Source organism: Lethenteron reissneri, chromosome 72 (genome assembly GCF_015708825.2).
Source record: "Lethenteron reissneri isolate LAM-NWPU_2019-01 chromosome 72, ASM1570882v1, whole genome shotgun sequence".
NCBI lineage: Eukaryota > Metazoa > Chordata > Hyperoartia > Petromyzontiformes > Petromyzontidae > Lethenteron > Lethenteron reissneri.
The window spans coordinates 1,523,486-1,545,767 of record NC_083850.1 but is presented as its reverse complement, the minus strand read 5'-3'; the positions used below and the strand labels follow the sequence as shown (position 1 = coordinate 1,545,767).

The window sequence follows — 22,282 nt, the reverse complement described above, 5'->3', positions numbered from 1 at the left end:
AGGTCCCCGGGCAGACCCAGGTGCCCCGGGTCGACTGACTGAGATGACTGGCTGATGCACCACCTGTGCCCCCTACTGGGCCAACTTGTTGTGCTTTAGCCACCAAGTGCTCCGCTCATTTTTGTGAGCGTCGCTCCCCCACCCTCCGTTGTTGTTAGAGGGCAACTGCAACAAAATGCCCAATAGCGTCTTTCACGGGCCTCCTCCACAGAGGCCGATCTTGACACCGCTGGTACCAGTCATCAGCAAGTCCACTCAGCTCCACATCCTCCTGTACCACATCACTCCATCTCCCTCTAGCCCGTGCCGTGCTCGTTTAGCCCCCTCTATCCGGCCGAACTAAAGCTGTTTGGGCATGCGGTGATTGGGCATGTGGGCGACATGATTCAGCCAATGCAGCCTTGCCTGCCACAGGAGCTCACCGATGGGACTTTTTCCAGATCTTTCAAGGATTTGTGAGCTCTTCACACAATCCAGCCTGGTTAAACCCAGGATGGATCATAGGCAGGCCAGCCTAAATGTTTCTAACCAGCGAAGATGGTCCATTAGGGGGGTCCACGTTTGTGCAAGTGTAGAGAAAGGAGGGAATGACCATGGTCGAGAAGACCTGAATCTTCGTGCGGAGCGACAGACCAGGTAGCTTCCACACAGCGTTATGCAACCGATGAAAAGATAATGCCGCTCGACTGATTCGGAGTGAGACCTCTGCTGTCAAACCGGAGCCGGTCCTGAGCACACTGCCCAGGTATGGGAAACTCTCCACTCTCTCCACAACTGCCCCATCACCAATTGGGAGTTGTGGGGGTGGAGTGTCCAATGGTACAAAATAACCAGGCAGGTGCTTAGTTTTGGTGGGGCTGATGGTAAGGCGTGGGGCCTTAATGGCAAGCTCCAGGTTCAGCAGCAGCGCCTCCAACTCCTCCTCTGAGTAAGCAGAAATTACCAGATCATCGGCATACGTAACATGGTTGACCAATAGGGAGCCATCCATTGACCACACTCGGGCATCGATCAGCCTCCCATTGTATCTTTACCAGATGGAGATTCCTCCAGTACAGCCATGGAAAGCTTCTCGAACTACGTGATCGAAATAGATGTTAAATAATGTGGGAGCCAGAGGATATCCCTGTCACACCCCAAGGTGAACAGGGAATGGTTCCGTCTCCCGTCCACGTCGTTTTACCCAGGCCCGCTCACCATCATGAAGGTCCTTAATGATCGTGAGCAAAGGGTCAGGGACTCCGAAAGCATGAAGAACTACCCCGAGCCCAGGCCTACTGATGGTATAATAGTCCTTGACCAGGTCAATAAAGCAGAGATGTCGGTCTTGTTGGAATTCCCTACACCTCTGCTGTAGCAGACGGACAGAAAATATTGCATCTGTGCAGGATCGCCCTTTCCTGAAACCGCATTTGGGCTCCGCAAGCTTCTCCTCAGCGTGCCTGGCAAGGCGATGTTGAATAATCCTTGCCAGAACCTTTCCCGGCACACTGAGGAGTGAGATGCCCATGTAGTTGTTACAGTATGTGCGGCCCCCCTTCTTGAAGAGGGGGACCACCAGGGCATCCTTCCAATCCTGCAGAACCTGTCCAGTGGTCCAGACAGTTATTATGATACTCTTTCGTTCTTTCGTTAAAGTCACGTAGGTATGTATTGCATTTTCTACCCACGTGACTTTACCGAATGAACCAAAGAGTATGGATTCCTGCAGTCACAAAAGCGTCAAATATAGTTGTTATGATGTCATGTAGGGCAGTCTGTGCACAAACGCCACCCTCCCTCAGCATTTTGATTGGGAGATCATCTCTGCCTGGAGCCTTTCCTGGTCTCAGACTTTGGATCGCCTTCAGGTCGGAGATTGAATCACCGTTCTTTCCCCTAATGATGGTAATAGGTGTATCGCTGCAAGTAACTTTTTTGATGGAGAGAGTTAAAGAGTGATTTGTGATCGCGGGCCATAGAGGCAGACTCCATATCCTCAGCAACCCGCGACCACCACCCATCATTGCAGCGCCTCACGGCTCTCTGAACCTCCGAGCATAGGCTGCGGTAAGCCTCCTCATTCTCTGACGTGGGATGCTGTAGATGATGAGTGGGCCTGTCGCTTTTCTCAGCCAGCCCGAACACCTCCTCTGTCAGCCAGGATCTCTGGGTAGGTCTGGACTGTGTACCCAAAGCAGCCATTGCAGCTGTATGAGCCACAGTCCTAAACCTCGCTCATTTCCCCTTGATATCAGGAGGAGAAGGGGATGATGCCAACCCCAGCCACAAGTGATGATGAAATTCTCGCTTGCGACTTTCATCAGCTAGCTGTGACCAGGCCACTATTGGTTTGAATGGGGTCCTGGGTGTATACCCACCACCGGAGTGGAAGAATGGCTGGCGCATCTTACAGATGACAAGTCCATGGTCAGTGGGCAGATCAGCTCCACGGTAGGTCCTGGTGTTAAAGCCATGGGCCCGCATCCGCTGTTCCATCACTATGTAGTCCAGCAGATGTTCTTGCTTGGACCCGGGCATGCATCCATGATGTTGTGTGGATGCGCCGATGCCAGAACAGCGTGTTAGTAATTACAAGCCCATGGGCTGCACAAAAGTCGAGCAGCCTCCTACCATTGTTATTGAGCTGATCTGGCCCATGCCTTCCAACAACTCCAGACCAGGTGCCAGCATCATGACCAACTCGGGCATTGAAGTCGCCCAACAAGATGACTCTATCCCGAGGGGCCACTTTAGCTAACACCTGTGACAGGAGGTCATAAAAGGCATCTGACTCATCGGCCTTGCCTGCATCCCTCCATGGATGTTCGTCTTCGGTGGAGGCATAAGTAACCACAACCACCACTCCTCGCCTCTGATGGGAAGGCGAGCCCAAAGTAGCCTGGGGCTTACAGCTTCCCACACCTCACCGACACGCTCCCACACCCCCTTCATTCTTTTGTTCAGAATAAGAGCCACTCCCTGTTGTTTGGCCGTCTCCTGCCCAGAGTAGAGGACTGTCCACCCCTCATGGTGGCAGGAGCCAGAGCCGGTCAACTGGAGCTCCTGAATACCACAGTGATCCAGGCGGTACTGGTCCAGCTCCCGACAGAGGAGTGGCAGCCTCTCCTCCGCAGTGAGCATTCGAACCTTCCACGTGGCCACCAGCAGAGAGATTTTTGTTGTTTCTGGAGGAGCCCCGAGGGTAAAGATTCAATCTCTTGGCTCCGCCAAATTGGGGTTTGGCCAGGAGATGTCATAGACGCCCGTCCCCCCGGGGCCTCCGGGACAAGCTTAATTAGATACTTTGCACGTAGTTTTGTGGTAATTATTTGAAGGTGGAGGGTTTACCAGCCCCTCACATCCATCCAGATTCCCCATTTGGCCGCTGTGGTGATGACAAACGCAGTGAGGGGAATGGCCAATCTAAATTGGACGTCCCCCCTATGGTACTGCTCACCACAGCGTTGCCGGCCGGCACCAACGTTGTTTTTACTGGACTCACATGCTCACTCACACACTCACTCACACGCTCACTCACCCGCTTACTCACACACTCACAACTCACTCACTCACCCACTCGCTCACTCACCAGTCACTCACTAACTCACCACTCACTCACCACGCACTCACCACTCACCACTCACTCATCACTCACAAGTCACTCATCACTCACTCACCCACTCACAGCCTCACCCACTCCCACTCACCTACTAACACTCACCTTCTCCCACTCACCAATTCACCCTCACCCACTCACCTAAACACCCTCATCCTCTCACCCTGGGGCTCACCCTGGGGCTCACCCTGAGGTTCACCCCGGGGCTCGAGCTCACCTGGTGAGGCACATCCTTACCACCACTGTGCCCGCAGGAGATGATGTACATGTGGAACGGCTTCACCATCGTGGGTCGGGAGCCAGCGCTCACCACCAGCATGCTCACCCTCATCACGGACACAGAGGAGTCGCTCACCGGTCAGTTCACCACTCACCCACCCACCCGCCTACTCATTCACTCACCCACTCAATCACTCACTCACCCACTCACCCATCCACTCACTCACTGACCCATTCACTCACTCACTGACCCACCCACTCACTGACCCACCCTTCCACTCACTCACCCACCCACCCACTCACTTACCCACCCACTCACTCACTGACCCATTCACTCACCAACTCACTCACTCATCCACTTGCTCACCTACCCACTCACTCACCATTCACCTATCCACCCACCCACTCACCAAACCACCCACTCACTCACCCACTCACTCACTCACTCACCCACCCACTCACACCCAGCCACTCATTCACTCACCCACCAACTCACTCACTCTCACACACTCATCCACTCACTCAACCACCTACTCACCCACTCACTCAACCACTCACCTACTCAACAGAAACCGCCATTCACCAATGAGTGGTAGTGACATTACCACAGCGCTTGTGCCAGGCTAGGTGCACGTTGAGGCCACGTGAAGTGTTGAACGCCCGCTGGCAGGAGGTCACGGGGCAGACCCAGGTGCCACGGGTCGAATGAGATGACTGGTCGATGCACCACCTGTGCCCCTTACTGTGCCAACTTGCTGTGTTTTAGCCACCCAGCGCTCCTCTTATTGTTGTGAGCGTCGCTCCTCCGCCCTTCGTTGTGACTCGAGGTTGAATGCCTCTAACTGCCCAGTAGCGTACTTCACAAGCCTCCTCCATAGAGGCTGATCTATCTTGACATCGCTGGCACCAGTCATCATCAAGTCCATTCAGCTCCACATCCTTTTGTAACACATCACTCCATCACTTTAGCCCATGTAGTGCCCGTTTGGCCCGTTTGTCTGGCTGAGCAAAAGCTGTTTGGGCATGAAGTGGCTGGGCATGCCAGCTACATGACCCAGCCAACGCAGCCTTGCCTGCCTAAAGAACTCAGCGATGGGACTTTGCCCAGATCTTTCGAGGATTTGTGAGCTCCTCACACAATCCAGCCTGGTTAAATCCAGGATGGATCGTAGGCAGGCCAGCCTAAATGTTTCTAACCAGTAAAGATGTTCCTTTAGGGGGGCCCACGTTTCGCAAGTGTAGAGAAGGGAGGGCATGACCATGGCAGAGAAGACCTGAAGCTTCGTGTGGAGCGACAGACCAGGTAGCTTCCACACATTTTTACACATTCGATGTGAAGATAATGCTGCTCGACTGATTCGGAGTGAGTCTTCTGATGTCAAACCGGAGCTGATCATAAGCACACTGCCCAGATATGAGAAACTCTCCACTCTCTCCACAACTGCTCCATCACCAATTGGAAGTTGTGGGGGTGGATTGTTTGATGGCACAAAATAGCCAGGCAGGTGCTTATTTTTTGGAGGGGCTGATGGTAAGGCCCCACCTCTTAGTGGCACACTCTAGGTTCTGCAGCAGTGCCTCCAACTCCTTCTCTATGTGAGCAGCAATTACCAGATCATCGGCATACGTAACATCATTGACCAATAGGGAGCCATCCCTTAACTGCACCCAAGCATCGATCAGCATCCCATTGTATCTGTACCAGATGGAGATTCCTCCAATACAGCTATTGAAGGCTTCACAAAGTACGTGGTAGAAAAAGATGTACAATAATGTAGGAGCCAAGAGACATCCCTGTCGCACCCCAAGTTGAACAGGGAATGGCTCTGACTCCTGCCCACCATCATGAAGGCCCTTAATGATTGTGAGCAGAGGTTCAGGGACTCCAAAAGCACGAAGAACAAACCAGAGCCCAGGCATATTGATGGTTTAATAGGCCTGGACCAGGTCAATAAAGCAGAGATGTAAGTCATGTTTGAATTCACTATACCTCTGCTGTAGCAGACTGACAGAGAATATGGCATCTGTGCCTCACCGCTTTGGTTTTAAACCACAGTGGTGCTCCATAAGCCTCTCCTCAGCGTGCCTAGCAAGGCGATGTTGAATAATCCATGCCAGGATCTTTCCCGGCACACTGGAGTGAGATGCCTCTGTAGTTGTTACAGTCTGTGTGGTCCCCCTTGTTACAGAGGGCGACCACCAGGGCATCCTTCCAATCCTGCCGAACCCGTCCAGTGATCCAGACAGTTGTTATGACGTCATATTGGGCAGTCTGCACGCAGATGCACCCTCCCTAAGCATTTCGCCTGAGAGATCATCTCTGCCTGGTGCTTTTCCAGTTCTCAGACTCGGGATTGCCTACTGTACTTCCTCAACAGATGGTACTTCAGCCAGCCACTTATAGGGGGTGACTATTTCTTCCAATATTTGAGGCACGGCAGCCCCAGCAGGGTCATCACCACTTTGCCCCATGATGTTTTCTGGGTTGAGGGATTTCCCCTCCCCCACGACCTCACATAAATGCTCAGCAAACCTGAAAACTAGTTCTTAGGGTTAAAAGATCAAATCACCTTTTTCTCACCACCCACTCACTCACACACTCAGACACTGATCAACTCAGCCACCCACTCACTCACCCACTCACCAATCACTCACCCTCTCAATTACCCACCACTCACTTACCACTCACCCACCCACTCACTCGCACACCTAGACACCCATCAACTCAGCCACTCACTCACTCACCCACTCACCAATCACTCACCCTCTCAATTACCCACCACTCACTCACCACTCCCCCACCCACTCACTCGCACACCCAGACACCACCAACACAGCTACCCACTCACTCACCAATCGCTCACCCTCTCAATTACCCACCACTCACCCACCAACTCACTCACACACCGAGACACCCATCAACTCAGCCACCCACTCACTCACCCACTCACCAATCACTCATCCTCTCAATTACCCACCACTCACCCACCCACTCACTCACACACCTAGACACCCATCAACTCAGCCACCCACTCACTCACCCACTCACCAATCACTCACCCTCTCAGTGGTGGTTATTGTGGTTGTGGTAGTAGTGGTTGTGGTTATTGTGGTTGTGGTGGTTTTAGTGGTTGTAATGGTTGTGGTAGTAGTGGTAGTGGTTGTAGTGATAGTGGTAGTTTTGTTGTTGTTGTGGTGGTTGTGGTAGAGGTAGAGGTGGTGATAGTAGTTGTTATTTTTAGTGGTGGTTGTGGTGGTAGCAGTTGTTATTAGTAGTGGTGGTTGTGGTGGTTGTAGTTATTATTCGTAGTGGTGGTTGTGGTGTTTGTAGGTGTATTAGCTGTGGTGTTTGTTGTGGTTATTAGTAGTGGCGGTTGTAGTGGTAGTAGTTGTATTAGTAGTGGTGGTTGTAGTGGTGGTAGTAGTGTTGTAAATACTGACGAATAAACATCTTATGAGGCAACACGTTGTTTATTGTCTTTACTACACAGTCCCTATCACTAAGGGTATATCGGTCCCTTCACCCGATACCTAGGGAGCTACAGCCTCCGAACTATACGGGACCTAACACTGTTAACCCGTTCCCTATCGTCCTCCGGCTGGGACCTAGGGGAGGCTAACTGACCCTAACCTCCTGGTCCGTGGGTCCTGACCACCGACCTCACTGAGCTCCGGCCCTTAGAAGGACTGTGGAGCTTGGGGTCCAGGGTCCTATTCTCCAGCCCGGTCTTCAGTCTTCAGCGTGTAGATAACCGAGCCAGAGCTCTGAGTGCTCTGGCTTATATACTCGTTCGTGGCTTGCTCCGCCCTAGCCACACCCTCTTTCTGGAACACTCTGGGCCATCCTGGAAGGTGACATAATTCCCCCGGTTACCCCCCCCCACACCCGGGGCCTGGGGAATGTGTCCCAGGATCCGTTTACTGGGATCCGCCGTTGGCCCCTTTCTGGCCCATGGACATTTGCCCTGGCGAGGTAATGCCTCTGCCCCCTATTGGCAATAAATGGAACTACAGGCCTGCTGAATGGTGAGTGACAATCACCCCTACAGTTGTATTAGTAGTGGTGGTTGTGGTGGTTGTGATGGTTGTAGTGGCATTAGTAGTGGTGGTTGTAATGGTAGGTAATATTTGTATTAGTAGTGGTGGTTGTGGTTGTAGTAGTTGTATTAATAGTGGTGGTTGTGGTGGTTATTAGTAGTGTTGGTTGTGGTGGTTGTGGTGGTTGTAGTTCTGATTGTGGTTGTGCAGGAGGCGGTGAATATGCAGTGGACGACACCTGTTTGCTACTCCTGCTCAAGGGGGTGTGCCTGAAACATCTCGGACGACTTTCCGAGGCCGAGGAGGCGTTCACACAAATCCACGCTCAGTAAGCAACCACGACCGCAATTATTTTAACTACCATAACTACCACAACCAAAACTACCATAACTACCACTATTACCACTACAACCACCACACACACCACCATAGTGAGTACTCAGCACTGCCCATAGACTCAACACTGCACCATAGACTCCACACTGCCCATAGACTCAACATTACCCCATAGACTCCACACTGCCCATAGACTCAACACTGCCCATAGACTCAACATTACCCCATAGACTCCACACTGTCCATAGACTCAACACTGCCCCATAGACTCAACACTGCCCATAGACTTAGCACTGCCCATAGACTCAGCACTGCCCATAGACTCCACACTACCTATAGGATCAACACTGTACCATATACTCAACACTGCCCATAGACTCAACACTGCCCATAGACTAACACTGCTACCCATAAACTAACGCTGCTCATAGACTAACACTACCCATAGACTAACACTACCCATAGAATAACACTGACCATAGACTCAACACTGCTACCCATTGACTAACACTGTTTCTAATAGGCTAACACTGCTACCCGTTGACTCAGACTGCCCATAGACTCAACACTGCCCATATACTCAACACTGCCCATAGACTAACACTGCTACCCATAAACTAACGCTGCTCATAGAATAACACTGACCATAGACTCAACACTGCTACCCATTGACTAACACTGCTTCTAATAGGCTAACACTGCTACCCGTTGACTAAGACTGCCCATAGACTCAACACTGCCCATAGACTCAACACTGCCCATAGACTAACACTGCCCCCCATAGACTCAACACTGCCTATAGACTAAGACTGCCCATAGACTACCACTGCTCCCCATAGACTAACACTGCTGCCCACCTGTACCCCGTGTGCCAGGGAGAAGCGCCTGCGCCATGATCAATATTTGGCACCTAACGCAATGTTTGAGTTGGGATTCCTCCTCATGGAGCACGGCGGTGATGAGCGGAGATCGGAGGCTCGCAGACTCCTGGAGAACGCCAGGTGAGCTGGGCAGATTTCTCACCACCTCACTCACTGCCATGTCACTCACCCACTCACGCATGCACCCACTCACTCACTCATGGAGCACAGAAGTGGTGAGCGGAGAGCGGAGGCACGGAAACTCCTGGAGAACGTCAGGTGAGCTAGGCCCCTCGCTCACCACCTTGCTCACCACCATGCTCTCACCACCCACTCACCTATTTTCTCACCACTCGCTCACTTGCCCACTCACTCATCCACACTCTCACCCACTCACCCACCCACCCACTCACTCACTAACCAACCCACTCACCCACTCACCCACACACTCACTCACCGAATCACCCACCCACTCATTCTTTCATCCACTCACCCACACACTCACTCACCCATGCACCCATTCACGCACCCACTCATTCTTTCACCCACTCACTCACCCACTCAATCACGCACTCACTCACCCACGTACCCACTCACCCACGTACCCACTCACCCACCCACTCATCCAGTCACCCACCCACTCATTCTTTCACCCACTCACCCACACACTCACTCACCCTCGCACCCAATCACCCACCCACTCACCCACTCACCTACCCCCTCATTATTTCACCCACTCATCGTCATCGTCTGGTTCTTCGCTTGCGAAGATCAGGGAGGAATGTGAGGTCCATGTAGTTAGTTGGCGGCAGGCAGCGCTGGTGGCTGTGCAGGCCGATCCTTGACTTCCACATTTTGTGGCAGGCGATGCAATTTGAACTCCTGACCAGTCTGGGCCTGAGTGGGGGCCTTGTCCGAGGAGCCTGTGTCTGGTGCGAGGATCCACACGCTGAGCATAGGGATTATATAGAATGCTCTTGTGTTCCCTGTGTCTGCATACAGCTGCGTCCTTTCGGCGCAGTCTGTCAACCGGTTCGTTTTATGAGTGACTCTCAGCTTCGTTGGCAAGGTTTTGCATGCAGCGCTGTATGGAGATTTTTGCCGGCTTGGTCATTGGGACGGGTGAGTAATCTGGAATGACGGTGGACCATTTAAATCCGGGAGAGGCGATTCGATTTTCGGATTGTTCTCATCGAACAAATCTTTGTGTTTCCTTGTTTGGTAAGCCAACCACCTCACCAGCTGCGTCGTCGGGTGCTGTTTTGAGATCTTTCCACCGCTGTTCAGGGTCTGCATCCGTGCCCGGTGTCTTGATGCTCACTGAGCCCAGTCTTGAGCTTCTTCTAGAATTTGTCCCTTAACAGGGGGAGTCTTTTCTACTTGGAGCTTCTTGGGGTGAAGACCGATTCTATTTGATTAGTTTTCGGATTTCTTTTGCGTCCTTTCCAGGGCACTTTAAAATTCAAGCCGAAGGCGGCCAGTGAGGGAGGTGAAGGAATGTATGGAGGGACAGGGGCTGGAAATGGAGCAGATCTTGCTGGGGTAGGTAAGGCAGAATAATGTGGAGTGTGATGGTGAGTGAGGGTGTCGATGTTTGCAACGTGGATGAGAGGCAGTGGGATATGGGGCACGTGCGTGAAGTGGTAAAAATGGGCATGGATGAGGGTAGTTGAAGGGTGGTAGGGGCAGAGTGTCTGGTGGCTGGATAGTTGAGCTGATGGAGGAAAACAGCGGAGGTCTGGGGTGAGAGATGTGGTCATGTGCACATAGAAAGTGAGATGCCAGAGCCGGGTCAGGAATTAGGGTGCGTAGGAGGAAGAGGACCGGGGGCTGGGGGAGGCATGGGAACGAACCGGTCAGGGTGAAGGCAACCCTGAGGGCCAATTGAATGGTGAAAAGCGAGTCTTCTCGGGTATTGGTTTGATCCTGAGGGTGACTTTTGTCTGTCATAGCAGCCGACACTCAAGTGTGTGCGTGTAGTATGTCCCCTGTTGGGGTACAAGGATGCAATCCAGTAGAGGCCAGTGCTTGGAGCACGCGGGTGTCTCCACACAGTGTTATAGCTTCCGTTTTATATCCAGAGGTTGTGTTCTCCACAGAGCTCCAGTAGCGTACGACCATTGTCGCTACACTTGCTAATCCCATGCTTTACGAGGGCTCCCCTCCAGAGGTCACGGTTCTGACCGACTCTTGCGTTGACGTCGCCCATCACAATAAGCTTGTTTTTATGGTCACCCCCCACCTCCTCCCCCTGGAGAAGAGTTCTGAGGTCGTGATAAAATAATGCTTCATTGATGTCTTGGTCAGCCTGTGGCCTGTGGAGTTGGTGCATAAACACTGATTATGGTGGCCCAATTGGTTACCCTGAATGTGTAGTCGTAGAGACATCGGGCGGTCTGGATGGCCAATTGGAGGGCCATCGTGTTCTTCATCGTGAGGGCGACGCCTGACAGGCGTCTCCCCTCACTGGCTTTCCCTGACCAGAACAAGGGGATGTAGCCCACCCCATGTTCATTCAGAGGGATCCCTGGTCTGCGAAGCGAACTTCTCTGAGTGCTGCGATGTCTAGTCAGGCGAGCTCCCTTGCCACAGGAGCACCGAGCAGCGTCTTTGTGGTCGGTCGCTTTCATACGATTCTATCGTCGCCGTGCGAAGGTTGCGGCGTGCGTATTTTGACAAGTTTGGTTTCTGTCTGAATCGCATGAAGAGATGGGCTCCGCTGGCCGCGAGTTCGAGCCAACTGGGTGAGTTTGAGCGAAAGATTTGTTTAGGCCACCTTGTTGTTTGGGCCTCTGTTTACATCAGGAGCGAGCAGTTGCTGTACCTAGAAAAAGCTGATAGGGTCGGTCGGGGTGCTGCCGGATGTTGTTGCCTCTGGTCAACGGTCAATCGACCAATACGGACAAGCCGCCTGCATGCAGCTTCAAAGCTGTGGCTGCCAGTGCCATTCTTATACCGCCCGTTTCCGCCTCCCCCCTCTCCTGTCGCCGTTAGGACTTTCCTCTTCCTCCCACCCGCGATGCTATAGTTTGTTTAGAGTGTAGGTCAGCTCGCGCACTCCGGATCCCACTCTTTCGGCTCAGGGTTATCTAACAAGTGGCTCGGCGAGCTAGGGACGGCTATGGTAACCACAGGAGCTGTTGAGGTTTCAATTCCGAGTGGCCTTCTGCTTGGCGAGTTTGCCACACAAAGCTACAGCTCCACCTGGCCAGGATGGGGGGGGGGGGGTACACTGGGAATTCTTTGATCGTACTTATTCTGGGACCTCGACCTTACCACCCGATATCTTTGCTCTCAGGATCATTGGAACACTCAGCGCTTGCCCCAACAGTCTGTTAAGGCTACACGGGGGATCTTGGTAATTGTCTTTGTGTGTCTCTGTGTCACTGTGTGTAGTCACTATGTATGTGTGTGTGTCAGGAGTGTAGCGGTGGTGTAGCGGTTAGCAAGCTGCACTACGAACCTGGCGGCCCGAATTCGATTCCCGCTCACGGCCAACATCAGTGATGATTATCTGAACCATTCCTGGGCCTCCCCTACGTCGACTCAGCCTCAAATGAGTACCTGGTACGGTGCGTAAACATCACGACTGGGGAGACAAAGGCTGCCGGTAGTGGCGCTGGCCACCCACTGCCTTGTGTGCCGTTCCGGCCTTCATAGGTGCTCACTAACAGCACTTGCCCCAACAGTCTGTTAAGGCTATATGGGAGATCTTTGTATTTTTATCACTGTGTGTGTCAATGTGTGTGTGTGTCATTGCGTGCCTCACTGTGTGTGTGTCACTGTGCGTGTATCACTGTGTGTGTGTCACTGTGTGTGTGTCACTGTGTGTGTGTCACTTTGTGTGCGTGTGTCATTCTTCGTGCTTTCGGAGTCCCTCACCCTTTGCTCACGATCATTAAGGACCTTCATGATGGTGAGCGGGCCCGAGTAAAACTACGTGGCCGGGAGTCGGAGCCATTTCCTGTTCACCTTGGGGTGCGACAGGGATGTCCAATGTCTACCACATTATTTAATATCTATTTCGACCGGTAGTTCGTGAAGCCTTCAATAGCTGTACCGGAGAAATTTACATCTGGTACAGATACAATGGGAGGCTAATTGATGCCCGGGTGCGGTCAAGGGATGGCTCCCTATTGCTCAACCATGTTATGTATGCCAATGATCTGGTAATTGCTGCCCATTCAGAGGAGGAGTTGGAGGCACTGCTGCTGAACCTGGAGCTTGCCAATAAGAGGTGGGGCCTTACCATCAGCCCCACCAAAACTAAGCACCTGCCTGGGTATTTTGTACCATCGGACACTCCACCCCTACAACTCCCAATTGGTGATAGGGCAGTTCTGGAGAGAGTGGAGAGTTTCCCATACCTGGGTATTGTGGTCATGACCGGCTCCGGTTTGACATCAGAGGTCTCACTCCGTATAATTCGAGCTGGATTATATTTTCATCAGTTGCATAACGCTGTGTGGAAGCTATCTGATCTGTCACTCCGCACAAAGCTTCAGGTCTTCTCGGCCACAGTCATTCTCTCCCTTCTCTATGCTTGCAAAACGTGGACCCCCCTAATGGAACTTCGCCGGTTAGAAACATTTAGGCTGGCCTGCCTACGATCCATCCTGGGTTTAACCAGGCTGGATTGTGTGAGGAGCTCACAAATCCCATCGGTGAGCTCCTCCCGCAGGCAAGGCTGCGTTGGCTGGGTCATATAGCCTGCATGCCCAGCCACCGCATGCCTAAACAGCTTTTGTTTGGCTGGATCGAGGGGGCTAAACGGGCGCGTCACAGGATAGAGAAGAGATGGAGTGATGTGGTACAGGAGGATGTGCAGCTGAGTGGACTTGTTGATGACTGGTACCAGCGGTGTCAAGATCGGCCTCTGTGGAGGAGGCTCATGAAGTGTGCTACTGTGCAGTTGGAGGCAGTCGTCCTCCAACAACAACAGAGGGTGGAGGAGCGACGCTCACAACAACGAGCGGAGTGCCGGGTGACTAAACCACAGCAAGTTGGCACAGTAGGGGGCACAGGTGGTACATCAGCCAGTCGTCTCAGTCAGTCGACCCGTGGCACCTGGGTCTGCCCCGTGACCTCATGCCAGCGGGCATTCGACACTTCACGTGGCCTCAACGTGCACATAGCCTGGCACAAGCGTCGTGGTGACGTCACCGATACTTAGTGGCGAATGGCTGTTGTTTTTTTTGTGTGTCACTGTGTGTGTGTCACTGTGTCAGGACTAACTACAAGAAGTACTCTCTGGAGTCAAGGCTGCATTTCCGGATCCACGCTGCACTCAACGCCATGAAGCGTCGCGATGAAGGGGATCGGACGTAGTAGCCGTGTCACTGTGTGTGTCACTGTGTGTGTGTCACTGTGTGTCAGTGTGTGTGTCACTGTGTGTGTTTGTCACTGTGTCACTGTGTGTGTGTGTGTCACTGTGTGTGTCACTGTTTCACTGTGTGTCATTGTGTGTGTGTCAGGGGAGCGGTGGTGTAGTGGTTAGCGCTACGCTGCGCTATGAATCAGGCGACCCGGGTTTGATTCCCGCTCACGGCTAACACCAGTGACGATAATCTGAACCGGTCCTGGGCCTCCCCTAGGTCGACTCGGCCTCAAATGAGTACCTGGTGCGGTGTGTAAACATCGCCATTGGGGAGACAAAGGTGGTAGTGCGTGGTGCTGGCTACCCACCCCCTCGTGTACCGTTCCGGCCTTCATAGGTGCTCGCTAACAGCACTTTCCCCTACAGTCTGTTAAGGCTATATGGGGGATCTTTGTATTTGTGTGTCACTGTGTCTGTCACTGTGTGTCACTGTTTGTGTCACTGTGTGCCACTTTATGTGTGTCAGTGGGGAGCGGTGGTGCAGCGCTGCGCTAAGAACCTGGCGACCGGGTTCGATTCTCGCTCACGGCCAACACCAGTGACGATTATCTGAACCGGTCCTGGGCCTCCTTTAGGTCGACTCAGCCTAAAATGAGTACCTTGTGCGGGGTGTGAATATCACCACTAGGGAGACAAAGGCGGCCGTTTTGGCCTTCATAGGTGCCGCTCGCTAACAGCACTTGCCCCTATATCCCGTTAACATAGGCTGGCACAAGCGCCATGGCAACGCTACTTCTCACTTAGTGGTGAATGGCAGTTGTTGTGTGTCACTGCACTACTGTGACACTGTACCACTCTGTTTCACTGTACCACTCTGTGACACTGTACCACTGTAACATTGTACCACTCCTACCCTCTGTACCACCGTGACACTGTATCACTGTACCACTCTGTGACACTGTACCACTGTGACACTGTATCACTGTACGACACTATCACTGTACCACTGCCACTGTGTGACACTACCACTGTGTGCCATTGCTGCCCTCTGTCTGTAGCGCGGGGTGTCACTGCTGGGTCGATAAGTGTGATGTTTACATGGGGTGATCGCGAAATATCGGTTCAGTGACACTGTTTACCGTGGAGATACAATGCGACCGGTATTGATTATCGGTTATTATCGGTTATTGGTTTTGGTTATTGATTATCGGTCATTGATTACGTGTTATCGATGGCGGAGTATTGGTTATTGTTATTGGTAATTGGTTATTGATAACAGATTATCGGTTAAGGTTATCCACTCACCCACTCACTCACCCAACCATTCACTCACTCACCCACCCATTCACTCACCCACCCACCCATTCACCCACCCACCCACCCATTCACCCACCCATTCACCCACCCATTCACCCATTCAACCACCCACCCACCCATTCACCTATTCACCTATTCACCCACCCACCTATTCACCCATTCACCCACTCACCCACCAACCCATTCACCCACTCACCCACCCATTCACCCACCCATTCATCCATTCACCCACCCACCCATTCACCCACCCACCCATTCACCCACCCATTCACCCATTCACCCATTCACCCACCCACCCATTCAACCACCCACCCACCCATTCACCTATTCACCTATTCACCCACCCACCTATTCACCCATTCACCCACCAACCCATTCACCCACTCAGCCACCCATTCACCCACCCATTCACCCACCCATTCACCCACCCATTCACCCATTCAACCACCCACCCACCCATTCACCTATTCACCCACCCACCTATTCACCCATTCACCCACTCACCCACCAACCCATTCACCCACTCACCCACCCATTCACCCACCCATTCATCCATTCACCCACCCACCCATTCACCCATTCACCCACCCACCCACCCATTCACCCATTCAACCACCCACCCACCCATTCACCTATTCACCCACCCACCTATTCACCCATTCACCCACCAACCCATTCACCCACTCACCCACCCATTCACCCACCCATTCACCCACCCATTCACCCACCCACCCATTCACCCACCCACCCATTCACCCATTCACCCACCCATTCACCCATTCACCCACCCACCCACCCATTCACCCATTCACCCACCCATCCACCCATTCACCCACACATTCAACCATTCACCCACCCATTCACCCACCTACCCATTCACCAACCCATTCACCCATTCACCCACCCATTCACCCATTCACCCACCCACTCACCCCCTCACTCACCCATTCACCCACCCACTCACCCCATCACTCACCCATTCACCCACCCACCCCACCACCCACCCACCCACTTATCCCCCCCACCACCCACCCATTCACCCCACTACCCACCCACTCACCCCATCACCCCATCACCCACTCACCCACCCATTCACTCATTCACTCACTCACCCACCCGCCGACTCACCCACTCACCTCATCACTCACCCACTCACCACACTGCACGGTGGAATTTCTAACAGTGCAACCTGCAAAGTTGCAGATGCTCCTAGCGGTTATGGGTCACCGGTTATGGGTTACCGGTTAAGGGTTACCGGTTAATGGTTACCGGTTGAGATCATTATTCCCGTCAAGCTACCCTGGATTCATAATGGCTACGCGGGGAGGAGAGAGGGGTAGAGTGGTAGTAGGGGTGGACCACTCTACCCCTACCACTCTACCCCTACCACTCTACCCCTACCACTCTACCCCTACCACTCTACCCCTACCACTCTACCCCTACCACTCTACCCCTGCCACTCTACCCCTACCACTCCACCCCTACCACTCCACCCATACCACTCTACCCCTACCACTCTACCCCTACCACTCCACCCCTACCACTCCACCCCTACCACTCCACCCCTACCACTCCACCCCTACCACTCTACCCCTACCACTCTACCCCTACCACTCTACCCCTACCACTCTACCCCTACCACTCTACCCCTACCACTCTACACCTACCACTCTACCCCTACCACTCTACCCCTACCACTCTACCCCTACCACTCTACCCCTACAACTCTACCCCGACCACTCCACTCCTATCACTCTACCCCTACCACTCTACCCCTACCACTCCACCCCTACCACTCCACCCCTACCACTTTACCCCTACCACTCTACCCCTACCACTCTACCCTTACCACTCTACCCCTACCACTCTACCCCTACCACTCTATCCCTACCACTCTACCCCTACCACTCTACCCCTACCACTCTCCCCTTACCACTCTACCCCAAACGTATCACACTACGCTCTGTGATATGATTGTTGTTGATGATTGCTGATGCTGCTGCTCTTATTTTATCGCGATTACCTTTATATATATTTTTGGGGGGTGGATGGGTGATACAAATTTGCAATAAACTTTGCGTGTTCTCTCCGGCTCTGTCTACGCCCTGGAAAATAATAATAATAAAAGTAAATTGGACTTAAGTGGGAATGTTTTAAGTCAGCTGAAACTTTTCAACTTTTTTCTTTATCTTACCAGGTAAGGCTATACCACTGAGCTTCTGTGTAACTCCGTTTGTCAGAAGCGACCCGGCTATCACAAGTAATATCAGCTCAGCGAAGTGGCTGATATCGTCATCATCATCGTCGCATGGATATTGAGAGCAGCAGCCAAATCCTCTAAACGTGTGACGATTCTACACGTGGTCGTAACTCGCTGAAGCTCGCAACCCCTACTGAATGTCTGTGGCAAGTCCACGCGGCTCCACATCCTGTTGCACCGTATTAGTCCATCTCTTCTCCAGCCCGTACCACTCGGTCACTCACCCACCCACCCAATCACTCACCCATCAGTACATCTCTTCTCCAGCCCGTGCCACTCGGTCACTCACCCACCCACACAATCACTCACCCATCCGTCCATCTCTTCTCCAACCCATGCCACTCGGTCACTCATCTACTCATCCACCCAATCACTCACCCATCAGTCCATCTTTTCTCCAGCCCATGCCACTCGGTCACTCACCCACCCACCCAATCACTCACCCATCAGTCCATCTCTTCTCCAACCCATGCCACTCGGTCACTCATCCACTCATCCACCTAATCACTCACCCATCAGTCCATCTCTTCTCCAGCCCGTGCCACTCGGTCACTCACCCACCCACCCAATCACTCACCCATCAGTCCATCTCTTCTCTAACCCTTGCCACCCACTCACCCATTCACTCACCCATCAGACCATGTCTTCTCTAGCGCGTGCCACTCACCCATTAGTCCATCTCTTCTCTCACCCATGCCACCCACTCACCCACCCACTCCTTCACCCATCAGGCCATATCTTCTGCAGCCTGTGCCATGCCCGTATAGCCCGCCACCATCCAATCAAAGTGAAGCTGCTTGGGCATGCGGTGGCTGGGCATGTAGGCTGCTTCTGCCAATATTTGAGGCATCGCAGCCCCAGTAGTCGTCGCCCACCTTGCCTAATGATGTTGTTTGTGCTCAGGGAGTTACTCACCCCCAGGAGGACCCCATAGAAATGATCTGCAAACCTGCAGGCCAGTTGCTGGGATGTCTGAGATCGAATCGCCGTTCTTTCCCTTAAGGAATGGTGATAGGCATGGTGCTGAAAGTTACTTTTTTTGATGGAGTTAAAGAGTGATTTGGCTTTGCGGGCTACTAGGGCAGACTCCATCTCTTCAGCAACCCGCGACCACCACCCATCCTTGCAGGGCCTCACGGCTCTCCGAACCTCCGAGCGAAGGCCTCCTCATTCTCCGACGTGGGATGCTGTCGACGATGAGAGTGGGCCTGTCGCTTTTTCCTCAGCCAGAATACCTCCTCTGTCTACCAGGGTCTCTGGGGAGGTCTGGACTGTATACCGAATACAGATACAACACAAAAGCACAAAGATCCCCCGTATAGCCTGAACAAACTGTAAGAGCAAGTGCTCTTAGCGAGTAGCAGCAACTATGAATGCCGGCACGGCACACGAGGGGGTAGGTGGCTCGCACCATGCCCAGGACGCCTTTGTCTCTCTAATAGCAACGTTTACACACTGCACCAGGTACTCATTTAAGGCTGGGTCGACCTAGGGGAGGCCCAGAACCGGTTCAGATAATCATTGCTGGTGGCCGCGATCAGGAATCTACCTCGGGTCGCCCGCTAGACTATGTTGGACTTCTTTGGAACTAATCTAGATTTTATTTAATTTATTTCGTTTTTTGTTTGCTTTCTGACCACAAGCATTGTGGTTAATGCAGACAGGTTCCTCGTAAAAAAGGTTTCAGTTTGCTGTTTTAACATCTTAACAAACCTGTTTAGTTGCCAGAAAAAAAGGGGAAAAACCTCTTCTCACATTGTGGTACTGGCAAAGGAGGTCTCACGTGACTCTCCCCCACGCCAGGGTCGTGACTCTCCCCTGCCACGAGACTCTCTCCTGCTCGAGTCTCTGTGAGACTGTGGCTTTCCAGGTGCTGAACACCCCTCTGGCACAGGTGGCCCTATACTCTTACTCTTAGGTTTTTTCGGTAAAGTCACGTAGGTAAAAGTAAGTAAATAATAAAATAATAGAAATAATAATAGAAATTTAAATGTCCAGCGCCAGGGGTTCCAGGCTGGAGGGTTTAAAGTTACAGCGCTTCAGCGGCTCGTTGATGTGGTCCTCGAAGCGCTTTTTTTGTCCTAGCGGGGGTTGCGGTGATCACGCATCACGTGGCCGAGCCAGCGGAGATGTCCTGAACCACGCTTGTTTCAATGCAAGGACGATTTGGTGTTGGTGAGGATCTCAGTATGCGGAACTTTGTTCTTGCAGGTTAGCCCGAGGATGCGCTAGAGGCATCTGATGTGGAAGGCTTCTAGGATGTTAATGTGCCGCCTATACAGGGGTCTATATCTCCGAGCTGTAGAGCAGGGTGGAGACACAAGCGGCGTTGTGAATTTCCACCTTGATGTGGGTCTTGAGGTTACAGTTTTTGAAGACCCTGGCCCGAAGGCGTCCAAAGGAAGTGGAGGCTCTGTTGACGCGAGTGTCGATTTCGTCATCAAGTGAGCAGAACCGAGGTAGGTGAAATGGGGTCCCGATTTGAGGTGAACACACCCAATGTTGAAGGCAGGGAGTGAGGTGGACGCGGATGAGATTTTAGCAATTATGTCTGTTTTCTGGGTATTGATGTGGAGGCCGACGGAGCGGTAGAAGGAGGAGATCCAGTTGAGGGCGCGTTGCATGGATTCTGGGGTGTGAGCCAGGAGTGCACAGTCGTCTGCATATTGCGATTCAAAGATCTGTTGGGTTCTGGTTTTTGCGTGGGTTTGGAGGCGTCTTAGGTTGAAGAGATTTCCATCCAGACGGCACTGTAGCTGGATTCCATCTATTCAGTTGAGGGAGTTGTGTGACAGGCTTGTGATGGCAGTAAGGAGCCGTGTTGAATATGACTGGAGCCAGAACATGGCCTTGCTTGACCCCGACCTCCACGTTGAAGGGCTCTGATTGAAGCCCACCAACAGCACCACTCTGGAACGCATTCCTTCATGGAACTGTTTTAGAATGCTCAGAAATTTAAGATGCAGGCCAAGTTTGATGAGCTGCTGCCAGAGTATATTACGGTCGATGGTGACGAACGCTTTGGTCGATAAAAGCCATGAAGAGGTCTTTGTTTTTGCGCCTAGAAATGTTTTCCTGCAGTTCCTTTGCCACAAAGATCCTGGTGCTCCTGCCTTTCCTGAAGCCGCACCGGGATTCTGGGAGAATGTTTTCGGATAGGTACTCTGCGAGCAGGTAGGGCTTTATCCTGGCGAGGACCTTCCCGGCGATTGAAAGGGAGATGGCTCTGCTGTTGCCGCAAGCCGTTTGTCACCCTTCTTCTTGTAGATAACTACAATATTTGCATCCTTCCATTCCTGTGGGATGGTTTGGGACAGCCAGATGGACTTGATGAGGTGCAAGCGGCGATCTCAGCGAGGATGCCGATGGGACCAGCACTTTTGTTGTTTTTCAGGCCTTTGGCTGCCTGGTGGACCTCAGAAAATTGTGGTGGAGTGTCAAGTTCATGAATGGGCAGCATATCAGGGAGTGCGTCGCGGATGAGCAGGTGATCTGTGGGGTTGGTGTGGTTGAGGAGATTATCAAAGTGCTCTGCCGATCTCTCCAAGATATTTTGGTGGGCCTTGAAAAGTGTGTTGCCATCAGCACACCTGACCGTGGTGATGGCTCGATTTAGGGGGTCATAGAGGGCTTTGATGGCATCACAGAACCCCTGGGTGTTGTTTGTGTCCACAAGGCTTTGGATCTCATCTGTCTTTTGGACCACCAGGTGTCCTCAATGGCACGGACAGCACGCTGGGGGGACTCTGCTTTGACCTTGGAGAGGAAGGATTGCAGAGTGGGGCAGTCTGGGTTGGACAGGACGGCTTTGTGTGCTTGACGTTTGTTCTGTTGTAGTGTGTGGATGTCTGGAGCGTTTTCGTCAAACCAGTCTTGGTGACGCTTTTTGGTGTACCCGGTCTGATTCGGAGGCTGTCTCGAGGATGGCTGTGCGCAGCTCAGTCTATGTGGTGTTGGGGTCGGAGAGGAGACGCCGCAGGTTGTTAGTGACAGCTGGATTTTTGAGGGCATTGCAGTTCAGTCTCTTATTTGGGGCCTTCTTTGGATGGTGTTGACAGATCTCAATGCGGAGCTTGGCTTTGATCATACGGTCATCAGTCCGGCATTCCACCCCACGCATGGCTAAGGTCACTAGCACCTCCTTTTGGTCAGACTGATGGACGATGATGTAATCTAGCAGGTGCCAGTGTTTTAAGCGTGAACAGACACATTCTAGATTTGAAGCTTTTGTGACTGCAAGGATTTATACTCTTAGGTTTTTTCGGTAAAGTCACGTAGGTAAAACAATCAATAAAATAAAATAAATGATTTAATTTAGTTCTTTTCATTTATTTTAT

At 52.4% G+C, this 22,282-nt stretch overlaps 2 protein-coding genes across 7 annotated transcripts in view; one reads left to right on the top strand and one right to left on the bottom strand.

The window, feature by feature from the left end:
- Nucleotides 1–16,226, top strand: part of TTC39A (tetratricopeptide repeat domain 39A) — a 44,042-nt gene extending 27,816 nt beyond the window's left edge. For 4 of the 6 annotated variants that reach the window (XM_061580178.1, XM_061580177.1, XM_061580181.1 and 1 more), the window contains 4 exons: nucleotides 3,853–3,955; nucleotides 8,066–8,183; nucleotides 9,067–9,192; nucleotides 14,280–16,226. In XM_061580178.1, the coding sequence (XP_061436162.1) occupies nucleotides 3,853–3,955; nucleotides 8,066–8,183; nucleotides 9,067–9,192; nucleotides 14,280–14,379 (447 nt within the window). In that variant the 3' untranslated portion in view covers nucleotides 14,380–16,226. The remainder of the gene's footprint in view (nucleotides 1–3,852; nucleotides 3,956–8,065; nucleotides 8,184–9,066; nucleotides 9,193–14,279) is intronic. The other 2 variants (XM_061580182.1, XM_061580180.1) reach the window with 1 other exon arrangement.
- LOC133361317 (zinc finger protein 91-like) overlaps nucleotides 1–22,282 on the bottom strand; it is a gene marked incomplete at its 3' end in the record, with an annotated part of 1,159,662 nt that overhangs the window by 976,576 nt on the left and 160,804 nt on the right. The gene's annotated exons all lie outside the window — the stretch shown is intronic.